This window comes from Armigeres subalbatus, chromosome 3 (assembly GCF_024139115.2).
Source record: "Armigeres subalbatus isolate Guangzhou_Male chromosome 3, GZ_Asu_2, whole genome shotgun sequence".
NCBI classification, from domain to species: domain Eukaryota; kingdom Metazoa; phylum Arthropoda; class Insecta; order Diptera; family Culicidae; genus Armigeres; species Armigeres subalbatus.
Genome location: NC_085141.1, coordinates 110,630,006 through 110,654,029, shown reverse-complemented (window position 1 = coordinate 110,654,029; position 24,024 = coordinate 110,630,006). Strand labels below are relative to the sequence as shown.

At 42.0% G+C, this 24,024-nt stretch overlaps 3 protein-coding genes across 5 annotated transcripts in view; 2 read left to right on the top strand and 1 right to left on the bottom strand.

Annotated features, from left to right (window-relative positions):
* LOC134224460 (uncharacterized) overlaps positions 1-24,024 on the top strand; it is a 346,723-nt gene that overhangs the window by 179,789 nt on the left and 142,910 nt on the right. The window lies entirely within an intron of this gene.
* On the bottom strand, positions 7,370-8,733 carry LOC134219297 (uncharacterized). Its single transcript, XM_062698019.1, has 2 exons — positions 8,580-8,733; positions 7,370-8,516 (listed from the first exon to the last, which is right to left on the bottom strand). The coding sequence occupies exons 1-2, from the start codon at positions 8,594-8,596 to the stop codon at positions 7,559-7,561; spliced, it is 975 nt and encodes a 324-aa protein (XP_062554003.1). The 5' UTR covers positions 8,597-8,733; the 3' UTR covers positions 7,370-7,558.
* LOC134219253 (uncharacterized) lies at positions 20,481-21,834 on the top strand. Its single transcript, XM_062697961.1, has 2 exons — positions 20,481-20,632; positions 20,686-21,834. The coding sequence occupies exons 1-2, from the start codon at positions 20,616-20,618 to the stop codon at positions 21,623-21,625; spliced, it is 957 nt and encodes a 318-aa protein (XP_062553945.1). The 5' UTR covers positions 20,481-20,615; the 3' UTR covers positions 21,626-21,834.

Sequence of the window (24,024 nt, the reverse complement as noted above, 5' to 3'; positions counted from 1 at the left end):
TCTCATGAAGGATGAGTTGATGTTTCAATCTACTATGGATTATTGAATGCAATGTGGTCACGAAATGTTTCACATCTACGTCGAAACCCGTTTCATTTCTTCCAACGATGCAAAATTTTCGCGTGCGTTTAATGGTTCACTTGACTGCCAAACTTGTTAAATGATTTTAAGCTTCAGTTCGTTGGGTGTAATACGAAGGAAAAGTGACTTGACGTATGTTAACTCAAAAAACCACAAGCACAATAAGCATTAACACAATAAACCGATTATTGGATAGGTATTTTGCGATGGAATATCAGGCAAAAAAAGAATTATCATAAAGTTCTGGATGAGTCACTTTAATTTGATTGTCTAATCTCGGAAACTATATACCCAAAGATATTTTATGGAATGGGAAAATGCCGAATGCCGAAGGATAGCTTTTATTTTTTTTTACTGGGCAATTTAGTTTTCTGCTCAGTTAAAGTGCTCAAAGCGAGATCATTGTATGTAACTAAGTGCGTAGTATCATGATCGAATTCCATTTATTGTGACTTCTCCAAAATATTTTATATGAGATTTTATACCGCAAACGAATAGCACTATCATTAGATGGATTTTTTTTTTCGAACAGTGTTCGTGATTTAGAGGGTCCCGTAGCGATTCCCAGCCCCTCCACCAAACCCTCGTCAGTCGCCGGATCCGCAGCCTATACGGTGGCGTTTGGGGTACACGCCTTACTGTCACGGCTGGCTGATGACGACTGACAACTCGGGACCGATTTGCGATTTGGGCGTAACTTATTTTGTAAATAAACATTGTTTAATTGATTCCGTAGAATGCAAGCGTTTTTCTCCTACACTTAGGGCTTCTTCTTCTTCTTCTTCTTCTTATTGGCATTACATCCCCACACTGGGACAGAGCCGCCTCGCAGCTTAGTGTTCATTAAGCACTTCCACAGTTATTAACTGCGAGGTTTCTAAGCCAGGTTTCCATTTTTGCATTTGTATATCATGAGGCTAGCACGATGATACTTTTATGCCCAGGGAAGTCGAGACAATTTCCAATCCGAAAATTGCCTAGACCGGCACCGGGAATCGAACCCAGCCACCCTCAGCATGGTCTTGCTTTGTAGCCGCGCGTCTTACCGCACGGCTAAGGAGGGCCCACTTAGGGCAACGGCTGTATTTTGGACCGGGCTCATATTTTGGACCACCTAGCTGAATTTTGCATTTATATCACCCAAAACTAAATAAAACATGCAACATTTAAATTTTATTCCAAAAAGAAAATATCCATAAAGTATCTCCTACATTTGTTTTTTTTTTATAAAATATAGCAATTAATAAGAATATTTCCATGCATTTACCCATTCCGGCTGGATTAGACAAAAACCATGTCGACATTGTAAAATTGAAGTCAACTTTCAAAAAGTTTTTTGTACATAGATTTAAAACATGTGAATGATGTTGCTGACTTATTAAAACCTGATTGAAGCAGTTTCACATCTCGAGCAAAATTGCAAAATTGTAAGTTTTAAAACAGTATTCTGAGGCATGTGCAAAATAGGTTCACTTTTCATTGAACCGAACATACTTTCGAGATATCTTCTTTTTATTTTTTAGTTCACTCAAACGTTTGCCTTTTTGCTACCAGAGGTGAACCAACCTCTCCAACGATAATAATAATAACTTTTGTTAGGATAAAAACGCCGAAAATGCTGGAAATCACTAATTTAATCTAATAGTAACATAGCTTTGCAAGCAATACAAAATTATTCGAGTGGTCCAAAATATGTTCAATAGTTGGTCCAAAATGAAAACAGGTGGCCCAAAATTAAATCTTACTTATCATCAGAATGTATGATAGTTTGGTTCTTTCGGTGGGTTTTACAATATTTTTACCTACAAATCCTACCTAGCATTCACCACTTTTTAGTTGCATAGAAAATTGATCAAGCATTATTACAAAATCTAATTTTTATTCGAAAAATTATTCGGCCATCTCCTAAAGTGGTCCAAAATACCTCCCTTACCATATTCCCTTCTATGATAAAGGAAAGTTTATTCTATCGGTGACGTACCATGGTTTTATTAGGAAATGATTGCTTTAGCAGGAAATCGACTTCCAATGTTTGTTTACAAAATAAGTTACGCCCAAATCGCAAATCGGTCCTGAACTTGTTCGTCTCGGAGGTATTCCTCCAACGTTACCCGGATGGCAACCGAACAATGCAACGATCAATGGACACACAACATGGAAAAACGGACACAATGAGATGACTGGCAACGACAACAATAATGAGTAATGGAAATCTAAAAATAGATTCTGTGTGGATTCTATACAACAGAATATCACAGTAGATCTCGGCACAGTAGCGGTTAAGTAACACAGAGTGCCTCACAAATAAATAATAGAATAAAAAAGTGTTCGTGATTTCTGTGAATGTTCATCTCTTGTCAAACATCCGGTGGTGGCATTTAGCTTAGCTTTAGCTTAGCTTTAGCTTAGCTTTAGCTTAGCTTTAGCTTAGCTTTAGCTTAGCTTTAGCTTAGCTTTAGCTTAGCTTTAGCTTAGCTTTAGCTTAGCTTTAGCTTAGCTTTAGCTTAGCTTTAGCTTAGCTTTAGCTTAGCTTTAGCTTAGCTTTAACTTAGCTTTAGCTTAGCTTTAGCTTAGCTTTAGCTTAGCTTTAGCTTTAGTTTTAGCTAGCTTTAGCTTAGCTTAGTTTAGCTTAGCTTTGAAGCTTTAGCTTAGCTTAGCTTTAGCTTAGCTTAGCTTTTAGCAGCTTTAGCAGCTTTAGCAAAAGCTTAGCTTAGCTGCACCCCACTTTAGCTTAGCTTTAGCTTAGCTGTTAGCTTAGCTCCAGCCCACCCCACCAGCCCCACCCTGTTCCCAGCCCCAGCCCTGTTCCAGCTGTCTGTTCCCAGCTGTTCCCAGCCCACCCCAGTCTGTTCCACCTCAGCCCCTGTTCCGGCTGTTCCCCACTGTTCCTGTTCCACAGCTCCAGCTCTGTTCCCAGCTTTAAGTTCCCACCCTGCCTCCCCACTCCACCAGCTCCACCCTGTTACCTGTTAGCTGTTCAGCCCCACTCCAGCCCTGTTCCAGCTGCCCCACTCCAGCTGTTCCAGCTTTCTCACCACTCCCAGCCTCCCAGCTCCCCCACCCAGCTCAGCTTTAGCCCAGCTTAGCTTTTAGCAGCTTTAGCTTAGCTTTAGCTTAGCTTTAGCTTAGCTTTAGCTTTAGCTTTTGCTTAGCTTTAGCTTTTGTAGCTTTGTAGCTTTAGCTTTTTTTTGCTTAGCTTTGTAGCTTTTGCTTAGCTTTGTAGCTTTTGCTTAGCTTTTGTTAGCTTTGCTTAGCTTTGTAGCTTTGTAGCTTTGCTTAGCTTTTGCTTAGCTTTTGCTTAGCTTTTGCTTAGCTTTTGCTTAGCTTTTGCTTAGCTTTTGCTTAGCTTTTGCTTAGCTTTTGCTTAGCTTTTGCTTAGCTTTTGCTTAGCTTTTGCTTAGCTTTTGCTTAGCTTTTGCTTAGCTTTTGCTTAGCTTTTGCTTAGCTTTAGCTTAGCTTAATAAATGGGGCTTGGGACTAGCTACCCATTATACACGTTTCGGGAACTCAAATATCTTGAATCAATAACGGCGCCGGCCACGTCTTTACGTTCATATAGGAAGGGAAGGATTGTTTGTTCGACTCTCTTTGCTACTAGAGGCCGAGTATACCTCTGCATCTCCACGATTGTCTTGGGCAGAGGCGCGGCCACGTTCCGAGACGTGGGTAGGACAAAAACTGGACTATCAAATCTATAGAATACTTTTAGGGAATTTCAAGGACTTTCCGGATATCCTCTAGAATTTCAAAATATTTTTTTCGGATAAGATTTTTCTCAGATAAGTTATAAAACACCCTATGACTAGCATCCTTAGTAACATTTTGGTTTTATACTAGGTTTATAACACTCTTGAAAAGTAAATTATGGTCTTCAAGAGTGTTATAAAACTTAAAATGGTACTTGGGATGTCTTCAAACATTTTTACGAATTTATAGAAGGGATTATGGATTCCTGTAAATTTTATAAAATATTTGATGGTTTCAAGCAATTATCACTAACTTCTAGGAATTCGAACCTTTAGAAATCTACAGAAACATCGCTACGAGTCAAGCTTATGATCGTCCAAGAATCTTTAAGGGTGTTCAGTACCATTTACGGGGTATCAGAAATCTCAAGAATAATGTTACTCCGAATTTCAGACTTTTTTTTCTAACTTCTGAGATTTCATTCAAACGTACGTATATTTGTGATTCCTACAGATTCCAATAAACTTTAGGAAAATTTCTTCTCATAGGCTTGCTACCAGACATCCGCATGTGCTACAATCATCATAAACTGCTTCATTTTCGCGTATATCTGCGATTGTTCTCCCATATCTTTGTTTCGTTTCTCAACCTTTGAAGACGAGCTCGGCAGTTTAGTAAATACCGCTTTTGCCTTATAGACAGGAGGTCTGGCAAAGACTAAAAGACTACATCACATAATGTGGCATAGACAAATTTTTGAACCCTCGATCTATACTTTTGTTCATCTACCTTACCAAGTTGATGAAATTTCGTTTTAGTGGCAATGTGGGGATGCCAACAACTACACACTAACATTTATCTCCTTTCCCAACTAACTGGAGCCGTAGGTAGTGAATACCAACCTTTAATCACTTGAATCGTAGCGCAATTTACACCAGTTATGACAGTCACGGAGAGCAACCATTGACAAGTACAGTCAGCCTTAGCTAAGTTAAGCTAAGCTATATCCTTGTTTAAATATTCATCTTTTGATTACTTCACCTGTCAGTCTGTCATTTTTTATAAAATTTCAGAAATTCTCTGACCTCCCTGAACTAGCAGAAATAATTATGCACTTTCAGAAAACTTTGAACAATTTTATGGAAGAGAAGAAACTATTAGAAACTTCAAAACTTCTTGGAAAATCTCAATACATCATTGAGTACTTTTTGGAATGGAAAGCATGCCTCATAGACTCTAAGAAGCTTGCGGAATAGTTTTCTCCTGTACAATCCCGGAAACCTACACGATTGTCAGTTTAACCTCTGATTAACTTTGAAACGTTTTAATGATATTTTTAAGATCTAAAAATTGGAACGGTATTGATAGTATTGAATCTTTTAGTTATCCATATGGTATGTTCTTACTATAATCATGGGTAGGGCAATGCTTCGACTGTCCTACCCATGTATTTTCATGCGTAGGACATGTCCTACTTATCCCACCCACTCCCGGCGCCACTGGTCTTGGGATAGAATATTGTTTTAGTTACAAAGGATAATTTATCTGAATTCACTTCGGTAAGTGATGCGATCTATAGGATGGGAAATAACACTAATTCGCTGTCTCGCCACTAGAAAAATGTTAAACTATGCAGTATGCACGCCCGGTGGCATATGAAAACGGAGGAGAAACGTTTTGGACGGCCGAACGGACGCGCAGTACTCTGTACTTACTTGCCCGATAGCTACTGAAAACAATTGAAGATCGCACTTGTCACGAGCCACCAAACACGAAATAGATATTTTATTATTTTCTCGGTGACTGAAACACTTACTTGCTCGATGGCTACTGCAATCCCGCTTACTGGAGAAACACGACTGGACAAGGAATTTATTTACTCACCTGCGCAAAGTTAAACAAAATACCGGCCGATCGTTTTGATTTCCGCACAATGCAAAACCAGATTTCGAAGACCGGCCGATCCGCTTACTGGAGAAACACGACTGGACAAGAAACAAACTTTCGCTTTCTCATAAATTAAAAGATCCATAGTACTATTGATAAAATTGATTGATGATAATGATAGATTTTTGGTGCCGTTTACACTAAAAGCCACTAAGTGCCTTCTCATCAAATTTGTATTGATAATAACATTTGTTATTATTCAGTTATCAGTTAATCCCATTATTGATAACTTAATATCAAGATGATAACAAGGATGACCAATCGTGTTATCAGTTTGATATCATTTCAGTTATCTGCCTTTGCTCGGGAAGAGTACTAGGTCTTCGGTTTCTTCAGCAAAGTTGTTCATCAGGATAATGACTTTAGAGGAAAAATATTGAAGGTAGAGTGTGGCTATATCCTGAAGACCCAGATATCCGAAACCTTGGGAATGTTTCGTTTCTCAGAGCATGCATATGAATCTGAAATTTTGGAGTCCTATGCCACAATGTTTGATAATTTTGAACACTCTATGAGGATAAAACATCTTGAACGTCAAGCCAGTGATCAATTTGCAGGAAAACGAGATGCCCAATCCTGCTCGATAAGCATATGCGCATAATGTGAACCCAATTTTCTTGAATGCAAGTTGTTCAAGGTACTCTAAAACGTTCTCGAGTTCAGCCAAGTCTTTGGCAATATCCTCATAATCGGAATATACCCAATCCGGTTCAATAAGCATATGCGCATAATGTGAACCCATTTTTTTAATATGAGATGTTCAAGGTACTCCAAAACATTCTTGAGTTCAGTCCACGGTATCTAACTGACCAACCAAGGCTTTTGCAATGTCTTTATCATCGGCATTTATCCAAACTGGCTCAATAAGCAAATGCGCATTATATGAACTCAATTTCCTCGAAAACGAGATGTTCGTGGTACTCCAAAACGTTCTCGAGCTCAGTTGAAGGTATCTACCAGATCAAGCAGGTCTTTTGCAATGTCTCCATCATTAAGTATACACCCAATTCGGTTCAATAAGCATATGATTCAAATTTCTTTGAACATGGGATGTTTAAAGGCTTCCAAAATGATCTTCAGTTAAGATCAAGGTATCTATCCCAAACAGCGGATGGCAGATTTTAATACAGTTGTACATAAGAACCTTACAGAAACTGTATAAAAATTTGGCATATACAATTTTGGAAGATTTTAATACAATTGTTGTATAGAATTCTTACAGATTTGTATTATTATAATACAATATCTGTATAAATAGTCCACAGAATTGTATATGCCAATATTTTGTACAATAATTCGCAGTTTTTAGCACTTCCACAGTCATCATCTTCGAGGATTCTAAGCCAAAATATTATTTTGTATTCGTATATCATGAGTCTAGCACGGCGATACGCGACTTGTCAATATCCCCAACTCAGCCATCTTGGATTTTTGTATGGAATTTATGCTCGTTTGTTTACGTTTTGCACTGAAAATTTATGTACCACCCCCCCCCCCCCCCCGCTGGTTATTCCCATCTACTGACGAAGTCGGATAACCTGTAAACCTGTACATAAAAAAGTCTTGAGCTTGTTTACAGTTTACATGGGAATTTCTCCCCAATTCCTAAGGGAAACTATTTGAAACATCGGAATATCGGAAAATTCAATTCAAATTTTATTTGATAGATTATTTTTATTTCAATGTAGCATATTAGTTTGTTCTTTATTTTGTTATAACCTATACATGAAATTAGCATTCATATTCTCGAGATCGATTAGTCCAAGATTTCGTAAAGCAACGAAAATAACTTAAATTGAATTGACTTAATTGCTGTACATCATATCCGATTGAATTAAAATCATTATGTAACAGGTTCATCAACATAGACTATCGAGCTTCCGTACCGCATACCTATCACTTTTCCTTTTGTATTGTCGACGATGTAATCCAGCATCGCATTCGAAAATGATGATTTTTCATCATTCATTTTGTCAACCCCACCGGAATCGTTTCTCGAATTTTCGTTTGTTTGGCAGCACAGCCCTCCATTCAGCACCCATCCGCTTCCGCACGAGTAATCCGAATCAATTACCACTATTCCCTGATCGTGGATTGCGTCCCGCACCAGCGACACCCAACTGCAGCGCCACAAATTGCTCGATAGGTTCAAAATCATCAGGTTCGGAAACGCATCCGGAAATCTCCAAACAAACTCCAGCCTATTGCTCCAAATGTACAGCTCTTCCAGTGCCGGCAAGGTCAAACCTGGTCGACTGGCAATTGTCCGCAGTTTGTTGTTCGACACATCCAAAACACGCAACTTCTCGTAACTTTCGAACCAATGCAAACTGACAAAGGTGAAGTTGCAATACGCCAAATCAATCACTTCTAGCGCTCGTAAGAACCGTAGGCTTGGGGACCACCGAGCGAACACCGGCGATCGAATGGCCAATTCCTTCAAACTGTAGTTGGGCTCCGATACCGCATCCAGGGTGACTAAATCCGTATGGATGACCCGTAGTCGCTTAATGGATGACGAAGACTGCAGGTTTATTTCCCGGACATGGCCATTGCGAAGAGTTAACTGTTGAAGGCCTTCCGGAAGCAAATCGAACACATGGCTCGTGAAATAAGGGAAGTAGATGCCACGAAACTCCAAACTGGTTGTGTTGGGGAAGCTATCCTCCGTCAAATCATCAAGATCATCATAGCTGAGTTTTTCGATAATGCATATTCCCAGACTGAGGTATTTGCGATCATTTTCACACGAGAATCGCCTACTCGAATACGCACTGGAGCAAAACAGTAGTACGGCTATTCTAATGGGATTAATTTACTGTTAGTTGTTCACACACGTAATTTAATTTCAATCCATAACTTACAAAAGTACTGCGTGCATACTATGCGATTGAAACAATTCGTGCCGATTTTGCAACTGCGAAGCGCTGAACACCCGTGGGAAATAGTTCCCCGTGGAATTCACAATCTACGATCATCGCAATCAGTTAATGATGTTAGCAAAATACAAAACATTGCTATATGTTTCATTGGAATAATGACCAAGCACTGACTACCACCAAGTAACATTATTTACAAACGCTGTCAATTTAATAATAAGTGTTAGTACCAAAATGCTTTTTGCGTTTGTGGATGGCAGATAACAGATTTGCTTTGCGCAATTATTACCTTAGCTTATTCTACTTTTAATAAATATAGCTTGGTCGAACAGTTTGCAACTTCAGAAATATTGAACACATTAAACTATTCTACAAATGTATCATTGGATGCAGAGTTTGAATGGCAGACTGCAGGTTCTGTTCCAGTTGGTCCATGATTGTTACAGAAAAAGCATGAGCAATTTGAAACCAGTAACCAAACCAAGGTAAATGCCTACATGTAATATGATCGTACCACCACCACTTCGGAGTGAAAATAATTCGCGATTCAAACACTATCGTCATTTTAGAGGTGATATGAAAAGCGTCTAGGGGCCCTCTTTAGCCGTGCGATAAAACGCGCGGCTACAAAGCAAGACCATGGTGAGGGTGGCTGGGTTCGATTCCTGGAGCCAGTCTAGGCAATTTTCGGATTGGAAATTGTCTTGACTTTCCTGGGCATAAAAGTATCATCGTGTTAGCTTCATTATATACGAATGCAAAAATGGTAACCTGGCTTAGAAACCTCGCAGTTAATAACTGTGGAAGTGCTTAATGAACACTAAGCTGCGAGGCGGCGCTGTCCCACTGTGGGGATGTAATGCCAATAAGAAGAAAAATAATGAAAAGCGTCTATTCAAATAGGAAAGTAAAATACTAATATGTATAATAACTCTGTTCAGCGTCACTGAATGTCATGTTGATGCTTTTTGACATCGCGCTTGCTTTTATTTTCCACAAGCCATGATGATGCTGATTCTTAATTCACGATTGAATGTTCATATACCTCGTCTAGTGGGATGTTACTTTAATTGTAGAGTCTGCAGCATTGTATCGAAATTATTCTCTAATTGTAATATTTAGTGGTTTCTTATGTAAAATCCTAAAAAGGTCAATACGGTAAATAAAAAGACGTACACTGGCGGAGTTAAGCTGGGGCACGATTTGGCACCACCTGACCCACTACCCACGGGACGACGACGAATCAGTCCAAGCGACATGCCCTAATTTTTACCTACAGTTCTACCTACACACCATATTTAAAGTTAATGAGCAATGTTTTTCTTCAGTCGATAACAAACACTGAAGAAGTTTCCAAGTAGGAAACGAAATACGTATCTGCTTGTTGATACATAAAAAAGTTAATAGTGGAAGTAAATGGAAGAATAATAGTTTTTAACCTTGTAGCATTTCCCCTAAGACGCTCTAAAATAATTAATCAAGTAATTTTATCTGCCAAATTTTTTCTGAAAAAATATATTACATATCCCAGAATTTTGATTAATTCTTGAAAAACTTCAGAAGGATTTCTTGGAGTTATTTTCAAAAGAGTTTTTAAAGAAATCTAGGAATTAGCTTTGGAAATTTATTCTGAATTTTCTCCAGGAATTTCTTCGAAAATTTATTCTGAAAATCCTTTTCCACTTCAAGAATTCCCTCCAGAGATAATTTAGACTAATCCGCCGTTATTCTTTTGTCATTCCTTCTGGGATTCCTTCGGAAAATCCTCTGGAAAGGCCTTCATAAATTCATCCAGAAATTCTTACGAAAGGAATTTTCGGATGGGTTTCTAACGGAAGCATTTGTTTGAGAGTATCCTTCAAAAAATGTTGACGCAATTTCTTTAAAAAAATTGAATGAGCTCCAAATTCAATTTCTGCAGAAAATTTTAAAGCAATTTACAAAAGAAACTCCCAAAAAGAATTCTCCTTAAAGAATTTCGGAAAGTTTTCCTGAAACAATTACCGTATATATTCTTAAAGGAATTTCTGAAGGGTTTTCCATAGGAATTAAAAAAATCTAATGGATCTCATTAAAGTATTTCTGAAGGGTCTTTCGAAGAATTTACTAAATGAATTTCTGAACAAATTCCTAGAAGCATTTGTAAAGGAATTTTGGAAGGAATTCCTATAAGAATTCCGAAGGATTTTCTTAAAGAATTTTTAAGGGAATTTAGAAAGGTATTTCCAAAAATAAATTTGACTAAATGATTTCTTTGAAAATTCCTCGAAAATTCAAAGAAGGAGTTAAAAGAAATATCGAAAGTCATTCGGAAATTCTTTTACGAATTCTTTTAGGAATTTCTTTGGGAAAATCTTTATGAAGTTCCTTCAGGAATACCTACGCAAATTGTTTTAGGAAAACTTTCGGAAATTCCTGTAGTACTTCCGATGTTTCTTTAGAAATGCTTCAGGGGTTATATGACATTCGCCAGAAAGTCATTTGCCAGAAGGCTTTTTGCCAGAATCAATTTGCCAGAATGGACCATTCCCCAGAAAGCCATTCGCCAGAATGCACCATTCCCCAGAATTGTTCATCTCCTATTTGCCATGCAGCACCAGCCATTCTTATGACCGGGGTATTCCATAATCCATTCGCAAACAGTTTGTATGGTGTTAGGCAAATATGAATGTATTTTTTTATTATGGAGTATTTGGCGCACAAGTGACATTGCAGAAAAAGTTTGGGAGGTGATTAAATATATTTTTTTAATTTGAACTCGAAAAGACCGCCAACGCAAAACGGATTGGCCAAACCGGTGATATTGACGAACGATTATGCTGAGGGCATTGATCAAACGAGTGAACGGAGTGTTTTCTATCATTTGAAAAAAGGCACAATAAATATCCAGGAAGAACTTCCGGAGGAATTCCAGGAGGAACTTCCGGAGGAATTCCAGGAGGAACTTCCGGAGGAATTCCAGGAGGAACTTCCGGAGGAATTCCAGGAGGAACTTCCGGAGGAATTCCAGGAGGAACTTCCGGAGGAATTCCAGAAGGAACTTCCAGAGGAATTCCAGGAGGAACTTCCGGAGGAATTCCAGGAGAAACTTCCGGAGGAATTCCAGGAGAAACCTCCAGAGGAATTCCAGGAGTAACTTCCGCAGAAATTCTAGGAGTAACTTCCGGAGGAATTCCAGGAGGAACTTCCGGAGGAATTCCAGGAGGAACTTCCGGAGGAATTCCAGGAGGAACTTCCGGAGGAATTCCAGGAGGAACTTCCGGAGGAATTCCAGGAGGAACTTCCGGAGGAATTCCAGGAGGAACTTCCGGAGGAATTCCAGGAGGAACTTCCGGAGGAATTCCAGGAGGAACTTCCGGAGGAATTCCAGGAGGAACTTCCGGAGGAATTCCAGGAGGAACTTCCGGAGGAATTCCAGGAGGAACTTCCGGAGGAATTCCAGGAGGAACCTCCGGAGGAATTCCAGGAGGAACTTCCGGAGGAATTCCAGGAGGAACTTCCGGAGGAATTCCAGGAGGAACTTCCGGAGGAATTCCAGGAGGAACTTCCGGAGGAATTCCAGGAGGAACTTCCGGAAGAATTCCAGGAGGAACTTTTGGAGGAATTCCTGGAGGAACTTCGGAGGAATTCCAGAAGGAACTTCCAGAGGAATTCCAGGAGGAACTTCCAGAGGAATTCCAGGAGGAACTTCGGAGGAATTCCAGGAGGAACTTCCGGAGGAATTCCAGGAGGAACTTCCGGAGGAATTCCAGGAGGAACTTCGGAGGAATTCTAGGAGGAACTTCCGGAGGAATTCCGGAACTTTCGGAGGAACTCCTTGAGGAACTTCCGGAGGAATTCCAGGAGGAACTTCCGCAGGAATTCCTGGAGGAACTTCTAGAGGAATTTCTGGAGGAATTCCAGGAGAAACTTCCGGAGGAATTCCAGGAGAAACTTCCGCAGGAGTTCCAGGAGGAACTTCCGGAGGAATTCCTGGAGGATTTTCCGGAGGAATTCCAGGAGAAACTTCCGGAGGAATTCCAGGAGAAACCTCCGGAGGAATTCCAGGAGAAACCTCCGGAGGAATTCCAGGAGAAACCTCCGGAGGAATTCCAGGAGTAACTTCCGGAGGAATTCCAGGAGTAACTTCCGGAGGAATTCCAGGAGGAACTTCCGGAGGAATTCCAGGAGGCACTTCCGGAGGAATTCCAGGAGGAACTTCCGGAGGAATTCCAGGAGGAACTTCCGGAGGAATTCCAGGAGGAACTTCCGGAGGAATTCCAGGAGGAACTTCCGGAGGAATTCCAGGAGGAACTTCCAGAGGAATTCCAGGAGGAACTTCCGGAGGAATTCCAGGAGAAACTTCCGGAGGAATTCCAGGAGAAACCTCCAGAGGAATTCCAGGAGTAACTTCCGGAAAAATTCCAGGAGGAACTTCCGGAGGAATTCCAGGAGGAACTTCCGGAGGAATTCCAGGAGGAACTTCCGGAGGAATTCCCGGAGGAACTTCCGGAGGAATTCCAGGAGGAACTTCCGGAGGAATTCCAGGAGGAACTTCCGGAGGAATTCCAGGAGGAACTTCCGGAGGAATTCCAGGAGGAACTTCCGGAGGAATTCCAGGAGGAATTCCAGGAGGAACTTTCAGAGGAATTCCAGGATGAACTTCCGTAAGAATTCCAGGAGGAACTTCCGGAGGAATTCCAGGAGGAACTCCAGGAGGGACTCCAGGAAAAATTTCCGGAGGAACTTTCGAAGGAATTCCAGGAGGAATTCCAGGAGGAATTTCCGGAGGAATTCCAGGAGGAATTTCCGGAGGAATTCCATGAGGAATTTCCGGAGGAATTCCAGGAGGAACTTCCGAAGGAATTCCAGGAGGAACTTCCGAAGGAATTCCAAGAGGAACTTCCGAAGGAATTCCAAGAAAAACTTCCGGAGGAATTCCAGGAGGAACTACCGGAGGAATTCCAGAAGGAACTTCCGGAGGAATTCCAGGAGGAACTTCCGGAGGAATTCCAGGAGAAACTTCCGGAGGAATTCCAGGAGAAACCTCCGGAGGAATTCCAGGAGTAACTTCCGGAGGAATTCCAGGAGGAACTTCCGGAGGAATTCCAGGAGGAACTTCCGGGGGAATTCCAGGAGGAACTTCCGGGGGAATTCCAGGAGGAACTTCCGGAGGAATTCCAGGAGGAACTTCCGGAGGAATTCCAGGAGGAATTCCAGGAGGAACTTCCGGAGGAATTCCAGGAGGAACTTCCGGAGGAATTCCAGGAGGAACTTCCGGAGGAATTCCAGGAGGAACTTCCGGAGGAATTCCAGGAGGAACTTCCGGAGGAATTCCAGGAGGAACTTCCGGAGGAATTCCAGGAGGAACTTCCGGAGGAATTCCAGGAGGAACTTCCGGAGGAATTCCAGGAGGAACTTCCGGAGGAATTCCAGGAGGAACTTCCGGAAGAATTCCAGGAGGAACTTCCGGAGGAATTCCAGGAGGAACTTCCGGAGGAATTCCAGGAGGAACTTCCAGAGGAATTCCAGGAGGAACTTCCAGAGGAATTCCAGGAGGAACTTCCGGAGGAATTCCAGGAGGAACTTCCGGAGGAATTCCAGGAGGAACTTCCGGAGGAATTCCAGGAGGAACTTCCGGAGGAATTCTAGGAGGAACTTCCGGAGGAATTCCAGGAGGAACTTCCGGAGGAATTCCAGGAGGAACTTCCGGAGGAATTCCAGGAGGAACTTTCGGAGGAATTCCAGGAGGAACTTCCGGAGGAATTCCAGGAGGAATTCCAGGAGAAACTTCCGGAGGAATTCCAGGAGAAACTTCCGGAGGAATTCCAGAAGGAACTTCCGGAGGAATTCCAGGAGGAACTTCCGGAGGAATTCCAGGAGAAACTTCCGGAGGAATTCCAGGAGAAACCTCCGGAGGAATTCCAGGAGAAACCTCCGGAGGAATTCCAGGAGAAACCTCCGGAGGAATTCCAGGAGTAACTTCCGGAGGAATTCCAGGAGGAACTTCCGGAGGAATTCCAGGAGGAACTTCCGGAGGAATTCCAGGAGGCACTTCCGGAGGAATTCCAGGAGGAACTTCCGGAGGAATTCCAGGAGGAACTTCCGGAGGAATTCCAGGAGGAACTTCCGGAGGAATTCCAGGAGGAACTTCCGGAGGAATTCCAGGAGGAACTGCCGGAGGAATTCCAGGAGGAACTTCCGGAGGAATTCCAGGAGAAACTTCCGGAGGAATTCCAGGAGAAACCTCCGGAGGAATTCCAGGAGTAACTTCCGGAGGAATTCCAGGAGGAACTTCCGGAGGAATTCCAGGAGGAACTTCCGGAGGAATTCCAGGAGGAACTTCCGGAGGAATTCCAGGAGGAACTTCCGGAGGAACTCCAGGAGGAACTTCCGGAGGAATTCCAGGAGGAACTTCCGGAGGAATTCCAGGAGGAACTTCCGGAGGAATTCCAGGAGGAACTTCCGGAGGAATTCCAGGAGGAACTTCCGGAGGAATTCCAGGAGGAATTCCAGGAGGAACTTTCAGAGGAATTCCAGGATGAACTTCCGTAAGAATTCCAGGAGGAACTTCCGGAGGAATTCCAGGAGGAACTCCAGGAGGAACTCCAGGAAAAATTTCCGGAGGAACTTTCGAAGGAATTCCAGGAGGAATTCCAGGAGGAACTTCCGGAGGAATTCCAGGAGGAACTTCCGGAGGAATTCCAGGAGGAACTTCCGGAGGAATTGCAGGAGGAACTTCCGGAGGAATTGCAGGAGGAACTTCCGGAGGAATTCCAGGAGGAACTTCCGGAGGAATTCCAGGAGGAACTTCCGGAGGAATTCCAGGAGGAACTTCCGGAGGAATTCCAGGAGGAACTTCCGGAGGAATTCCAGGAGGAACTTCCGGAGGAATTCCAGGAGGAACTTCCGGAGGAATTCCAGGAGGAACTTCCGGAGGAATTCCAGGAGGAACTTCCGGAGGAATTCCAGGAGGAACTTCCGGAGGAATTCCAGGAGGAACTTCCGGAGGAATTCCAGGAGGAACTTCCGGAGGAATTCCAGGAGGAACTTCCGGAGGAATTCCAGGAGGAACTTCCGGAGGAATTCCAGTAGGAACTTCCGGAGGAATTCCAGGAGGAACTTCCGGAGGAATTCCAAGAGGAACTTCCGGAGGAATTCCAGGAGGAACTTCCGGAGGAATTCCAGGAGGAACTTCCGGAGGAATTCCAGGAGGAACTTCCGGAGGAATTCCAGGAGGAACTTCCGGAGGAATTCCAGGAGGAACTTCCGGAGGAATTCCAGGAGGAACTTCCTGAGGAATTCCAGGAGGAACTTCCGGAGGAATTCCAGGAGGAACTTCCGGAGGAATTCCAGGAGGAACTTCCGGAGGAATTCCAGGAGGAACTTCCGGAGGAATTCCAGGAGGAACTTCCGGAGGAATTCCAGGAGGAACTTCCGGAGGAATTCCAGGAGGAACTTCCGGAGGAATTCCAGGAGGAACTTCCGGAGGAATTCCAGGAGGAACTTCCGGAGGAATTCCAGGAGGAACTTCCGGAGGAATTCCAGGAGGAACTTCCGAAGGAATTCCAGGAGGAACTTCCGGAGGAATTCCAGGAGGAACTTCCGGAGGAATTCCAGGAGGAACTTCCGGAGGAATTCCAGGAGGAACTTCCGGAGGAATTCCAGGAGGAACTTCCGGAGGAATTCCAGGAGGAACTTCCGGAGGAATTCCAGGAGGAACTTCCGGAGGAATTCCAGGAGGAACTTCCGGAGGAATTCCAGGAGGAACTTCCGGAGGAATTCCAGGAGGAACTTCCGGAGGAATTCCAGGAGGAACTTCCGGAGGATCTCCAGGAGGTACTTCCGGAGGAATTCCAGGAGGAACTTCCGGAGGAATTCCAGGAAGAACTTCCGGAGGAATTCCAGGAGGAACTTCCGGAGTAATTCCAGGAGGAACTTCCGGAGGAATTCCAGGAGGAATTCCAAAAGGAACTTCCAGAGGAATTCCAGGATGAACTTCCGTAAGAATTCCAGGAGGAACTTCCGGAGGAATTCCAGGAGGAACTCCAGGAGGAACTCCAGGAAAAACTTCAGGAGGAACTTTCGGAGGAATTCCAGGAGAAACTTTCGGAGAAAGTCCAGGAGGAACTCTAGGAAAAACTTCCGGAGGAACTTTCGGAGGAATTCCAGGAGAAACTTTCGGAGCAGTTCCAGGAGGAACTTCCGGAGAAATTCCAGGAGGAACTTCCGGAGGAACTTTCGGAGGAATTGCAGGAAGAACTACCGGAGGAATAAATAAAAAGACGTACACTGGCGGATGGGGCATACGACCCACCAAATCGAATATTTCACTGACATTTAATTATATCTGATAAGAAGATTATTTTAAGCTTTTAGTCGAACGTCTTCACTTATCATAAGACGATTTTGTAGTATCTCATTTCCCGAATTAAATGTACAAACTCGTCTTATGACAAACTCGTCTATCTGCCAGGATGTCTCCAGGATGAACTTCCAGAGGGATTCCAGGACGAATTCCTGGAATAATTCCGGGAGAAACTTCCGGAGGAGTTCCTTGAGGAATTTCTTGAGGAATTCCAGGAGGAACTTCTTGAGGAATTCCAGGAGGAACTTCTGTAGGAATTCCAGGAGGAACTTCTGGAGGAATCGCAAAAGGAACTTCCGGAGAAACCCCAGGAGGAACTTCCGAAGGAATTTCAGGAGAAACTTCCGGAGGAATTCCAAGAGGTACTTTCGAAGGAACATAAGGAGATATTTCCGGAGGATTTCAAGGAAGAACTTCCGAAGGATTTTCAGAAGGAGCTTCCGGAGGAATTCCAGGAAGAACGCCATCTCCCTCTTCAGTGGGACAAAAGCCTCCACTACTGTTCTGCGATCGATTCCAATGAGGTCGATATCGTCCGCAAAGCCTAGGAGCATATGCGACCGTGTGATGATAGTGCCGTTCCTCCTCCTTCCTGCACGCCAGATCTCCTAATAGCGCCCTCGAGCGCAATATTGAACAATAAATTCCAAAGTGCATCACCCTGCTTCAATCCGTCTAAGGTCACAAACGAGGTTGACACTTCGTCTGCAATCCGAATAGGAAAAAACGTCCTATCGTTGTGGTATGTCCTAATGTTGCGTTAGTAGTAAAATAGTCCATTCTGGATATAATAACATTAAAAACAATTGTGGATACGCTAAAATTCTTCGAATTAACGACTAGAACCGCTTTTGTTTCACAAAATTCCATTCAAAATGATGAAAAATCAACATTTTTCATCTAAAATTTGAATCCTTTGAGTCTATTATTGCGGTAGTGCCAAGGTCCTATTGTTGTGGTATCGATCTCCTTAAGAATTAAATGCAATACCGCAACAATAGGACTGACCTTCAAAAAATATCGCAACGATAGGCAACTGCGTCCTATTGTTGCGGCTGTTTGTTTTTATTGTGATAAATTCAAAAGAACATAAGTTCAGAATACTTGACGTAATATTTACGAATCTATAGTAACGAGCATCCTTTTCGAGTACTGCAATGTGGAAATAGACCAACAGGTATTTTTTTGAAGAAATTTTGAAATCAATTTTGATTTGACACTATGACATAATAGGTCGTTTTACCCTACTTGATTTCGAGCCATCAAGCGTTGCACGTATCAGTCTAATCAGGTTCGCCGGAAAATCATGTTCGAAATCAATGAACGGATGGTGAGTCTGCAAGTTGTACTCCCGGAATTTATCAAGGATCATCCGCAGGCTAAACATCTGATCCGTCGTTTATCGGCCCTCACGAAAACCTGCCTGGTATTCGCCGACGAAGGTCTCCTCAAGCGGTCTCAGTCTGTTAAACAGGATACGCGACAGGATTTTGTACGCCGAGTTCAGAAGGGTGATCCCTCTGTAATTGACACACTCTAGTCTGTGCCCTTTCTTATAGATTGGGTATATGAGGCCATCCAACCAGCCGGCCGGCAGTTCTTCATTCTCCCATGTTTTCTGGATAATGTGGTGGATTGATTGATGCAGCTCGAGAATGCGAAAATTACAATAGGTAGGGGGAGTGACGGCTTTGGCTGGTTTTGTTCTATTATTGTGAGGAGGTTTTCTATAACTAATTATGCTCAAATTTGGCCTAAAGATTCTTTGCATATCAAAGAATATTGTGGCCAAATTTCATGAAATTTGATCAACAAAAACCCCCCTGACAATAATAGAACAAAACCTGCCAAAGCCGTCATTTCCCCTTTGGTTTCCCAGTTTGGGAATTTAGAGAAAGTTTGTGGATGGGAAAAAAAATAGCTGCGCCTAAAAGTATCTCCGGGAGTGACGCCGTCGCGTTGCTAACTAAAATTACTACAAAGGCCGTCTCTGATGATTTTTGGACTAGGGCATAGCTCTAGTGGGAGCATGAGCTTTCTTGATAGCAAGCTCACAAACTGATGCTGAAGATAATTGCCATCATCATGTGAACGCATGGTCATTTATGATCCATTCACAAACTAAAACTGCTTGCTCGGTCGGTGATGATTTCGCCTTCCTCTATGCAACCAACAATGCGTTTGATAGAAAAAGGGTTTCCAAACTTTTGAAAGCTCCACGCTTCCGTGTTTGCTGCTTTGTGTTTGAAATAGTAGCATGCTGCTTAGGTATCGAAAACGTAGTTGTGCTGTTTGATTGACTTCAACTTAATTTATAATTTTGGGTTATCCGAGTTTTATAATTCTCTTATCGGGATTGGACAGATGGAGACTCATATTTTTAAACTCTAATTGGTTTAGCTCGGATTGAAAAATGTCTTCACGTGCGTGTATATTTTCGAGAAGGTTTTTTTTTATATTTTCCTATTTTAAACTATTAAAAAATGCAACAAAACTCGAATTTTTTTGAAGTGTATCGGATTCTGAGTAGTAACCCATTCGGAGCAAATGACATTTAGGGTAGCGACTTTCGAGGTAATAGCGTTGTGGGTAATGGAATTCGTGGTAGTGTCGTTGAGATTTTCCTTCGGTTAAGGATTACTGCAAGAAAACTGAATAAACTCGTTTTTTTTTCAAATTCCAGCGCATTGATATAATATTTCCCATGGGATGTTCATTTTAGTCAAAACCATATTTTCCATGAGGAATTATTTTTAGTCTAAGTTTATTGACCGCTTTCAAGTCAAGTCAAGTAAAGTGGCGAGCTTTGTAAATTTCACTTCGAGCACTATGGTTTACATGTGAACATGAGAATTGCCTACCGTATACCATGGCATATTGTAAGAGGTCATAACATCAGTCACCAACAACTTCAGCAGTAACTGACTTCATAGTTGCAGTGGCGTAGCCACGGGGGTGGTTTTGGGTATAACCCCCCCCCCCAGAGACAAAATTTTTGGAAGAAATTTTTTTTTCGAAAAAAAAAAATGTTCATAAAACCCCCCCCCAGACCAATTTTCTGGCTACGCCACTGCATAGTTGATGAGTCTATTTATCTAGAATTTCCAGTCCGTTCAGATTGAGTTTCATTGTTCACAAGCGTCACAGCCACCAGTCTTGGAAGTTTTACAAAATTTTGAGATGTTTCATACATAAAATTATCAGCGGGGAGTGGGGGTTGAAAAAGACCAATTTTAGCGTTGCGTTATTGATGGATCTTCCCTTACATCCTATCCAAAGCGAACAAGTGAAAAGCAAATTGACATTTTAGCAAAGCTGTACCAAAAGGATATCACTCCAAAATCGAACTTTCTTTCTGTTTTTTGTAATCCTTCAAATAATTTGCAAATCTACATGAAAGACTCATTCAAAAACTAGGCCATGTTCCTGTGGGAAAGCAGAAATAAAATTTCATCGATTGCTCACACTAACCCTGTCGAGCACTCATGTGGAACAGAAAGGAATAATAAACATTTCTCATGGCTGTCAATTTTACTTCGACTTATCAGTCTATCAGCAGCTGTGCACAACTGCATAGGCGTTGCTTATTGTTCAGTTCCTATCTCCGTAAAATTCGTCGTAATAGTTCGAGTATTTAATATATAGTTCCGGATTCATGGCTACCATATTGAATCATGGCACAATTTTTCATGTTAGAAATCCCTAACGACCGTATCTCAATCCACTAATTAGTATCAATTTCAGCCGAACGCTAGCAACGTTGCTCATTGTGGGATCCTTATTACCGTTGCACAGTTGCCGATACAACCGTAAATATCTGGCCTTGGGAAGCCGTCTGATCGAGTATGCCACCAAAGCCAACTTCAGCGAGGCCAATTTGCCAAGGGAACCCCATTTGGAATTTCGTATGTGTCAGTTTCCATTCTTTGGACCGGATATGTTCCGAGCGTTGGATACATCTACGAAGCGGGTCACTATCCGCAAAGGAAAGGTGCGGAACGTTCTCATAAATCACGATGCCACAGTGGAAGAACTTCAGGTTATTGACTCGGGTTTAGTCACGTTGGAGGCTGAGATAGACCAACCGAACTACGTTCTTAAGAAGGTGACCATCCGGTCGAAGGAATATCGAAATTGGTCAGCAAGCTTACGGTTTCTAGAAATGCTGGAAGAAATTGATATAGCGTATTGCAGCGTTTCCTATTTGCACATGCAATGGTTCGAGAAGTACGATAAGCTAAAAGCTCTGGATGTTTCGCATAATAAATTGAGTAGACTGGATGTCGGTTTTTCTAAACTGCTTCCATTGGAAAGGATGCATCTTTGGGGTAATCGATTGGAGCAGTTATATCGATTTCCGGAAGCTTTCCCGGCTTTGAAAATGGTAACGTTGGCTCAAAACAGGTGGCGTTGCCAGTGGGTGTCGGTCGTTCGGGGAGCCATGTTGGCGCGTGGAGTGGAACTGTTGGATATGGACAGTGTTTGTCTGGCTGGCTGGGAAAACAATGGAGGATTGTGTTGCAGACGTGGGAATTTTGTTAATTTAACGAGCCTCAACAGGGCTCACCAAGATGATAGAAATATTACCCAACAATTAAATCATATTATGGGGACGGATGGATCTGTGATAGGAATGCAGTTGGGAAATACAACGGTGTTTCTTGATAAGCATTTTGCTATATGATTGATAATATCCTATAAGACGGTTTCTAGCCCGAATCCACAAAACATGTTTAATAAAATATCCCCTAGTAATCTTCAAGTAGTCGAGAGAGATTGCTATGTTTTACCAAAACAATAAAAAGAAGCTTTTATCCAATATATACACCAGGTGAGCAATGAATTCACAAAACCTGAGCGTTAATTTTATTAAATGATGTTGCCATCCTTTTTTGAGAGCAAGTGTGAATAAAAGAAAAAGATACTTGCAAAAAATGTCTTAACCCATTCAAAGTGCTTAAAAGTTAGCATTTTATGCCGAGTAAGGCCTTTTTCAATGATGATGATCATTGGCAGAATGTACAATTTCGCGAAAAGCCGTTTTGCGGAATATTGCATTTTGCAGATTGACGCTTTGACGTTGGACAACGTCTTACCCGAAGGTGCTGGGTGTCAAATTAGAATCTAAAATTGGGAACCGTCACGAAATCATGTCAGATTTTGAACGTTACGTATTTTGTATCTTTCGATGGATTTTCAAGATTTATATATCGATCGACTCGAAAACTCTCCAGTAATTTCCCAGTTTCATTGAAGCTTTTGATTACTTACGATAAACTATTGAAAATATAAATTTTTGTCCTACCCAGTAAAAATATCAGAACCAACCATTCCCGTTCATGCATTCCTAACACGGACATCAGCATGATGTAAGTTACGGGCTTTGTGACCCACCGTTTCATTTTCACCGGGTATAAAAAGGCCCATGATTCGCACTCGCCCGTCATTTCATAAAGATGATTCACGGTGAGTGGGAGCGGAGCGGTCCGTCCTAGCATCGATTCCGGTGGTTTCTGAATTTGTAACGTTTTAGCGGCAAACTATCGAGTGGATATCGTCGGCGTCAGTGACACTCCACATTGGGTGACCATTGGTTCTTTGTTCAATGAAATGAAATGAAAAGCAATAATGAAAGGATGTTGTGCTTTGTTTTAAATATAAAATTTCTAAATTATTTCAATAGATAGGGTTATCGCTTATAGACTTCATCTCATAGCTCCGATATTCATCCCACGAAAACCAAAGCAATAAAAAGGAATTTGATTTGTTTCTTATTTTAGTGATTTTTTTCAGCAGTGAGCACGCATGTTAGCAAAAAGAAAGCAACGGAATTGGTGCCGTTTTTCTTTGTTTCGCGATGAGATGAATATATGATCAGTAAGATGGAAAACGGAACAGTTCCCCTATATGCAAAGAAAAATGACAAGTCGATAAATTAATCATATTCCTTTATACCAATGAATTGAAAGTGGTGATAAACACAAAAATAAAGCAGATATTGCCCACTTTCATGCCCTATCACGAAATAATTATTTTTTGAGATTTTTGTGCATGCCTTTCGTCCTTCGCGTTTCTATACAGATCGAAAGGGACAGATTGCAAATCATAGTTGCTTGGTGACAGCAGAAAGTTACCGTCGGCAGCAGAATCACGAGTGCGCGTCAGAAGTAGAAGCTGCAAAAATGTATTCGCATGGATAGAATGGAAATACAACCTGAAACAAGTAGTAGACTACCTTCTAAAATTATAATTTTGAAGCGAAATTTCACTTGTCTGCTACTGGTGCTCTCCACGTGAATAATTTTCTGCAGCGTCTTTCTCTGACGCGCGCGTGATTATGCTACCGACTGCCATCACCAAGCGAATCATCATTTGATCAAAATTCGTCTTACCTCAAATTATGGCTTAAGAGCTGCTTTCACTGATGATAGCCAATCGGATGGTACTCCAGACGCCACCGTTGAAATGTGCTCCACCGCGCTGCTGCCACAGCTGCCATCGTGGCGAAACAGGCAAGAAATTTCATCTGATGCCGACGACGACCGCACGACCCACACCGTCAGTGGGAATAAAATTGCTGGCAGGAATTCCACCGATGCCGATGGTAAGTCCCCGGTATGCTCTTCGCAACATCTTGAACAAAATGCTGCTTTCTTGTAATCAATAAAGTTAACCCTTTGGTCACGCCCCTTTAGTGAGTGTTACGGTTACACAATATTTGCACTCGTACCGATCAACGGGACTAACTACTAAGGGACTAATGGGCCATATTGATTATAGGAAAACCGTTTTAAGCTGTTTATCTAATGTATCAGAACAGTTAAAACATTAATACTTTAGTTAACACTGAAATCATAACCATAATAATCTACAATGCGTATTGTGTTACAATAATTTCCTTACGTTGCCCAACGTCTACCTTGCGGTCGTTTCTTGTACACAACCCTTATGATTTTTTCAGTAAAGAATGGTGTAGAATTCAGCAGATAGTAATTTTCTCAGATTGGCATAGTATAGAATGGTTTCTTCTTTCTCTTCTTCTACTTCTTAGAAAAATTTCCTTGGGCATGGTCTTGCATAGCC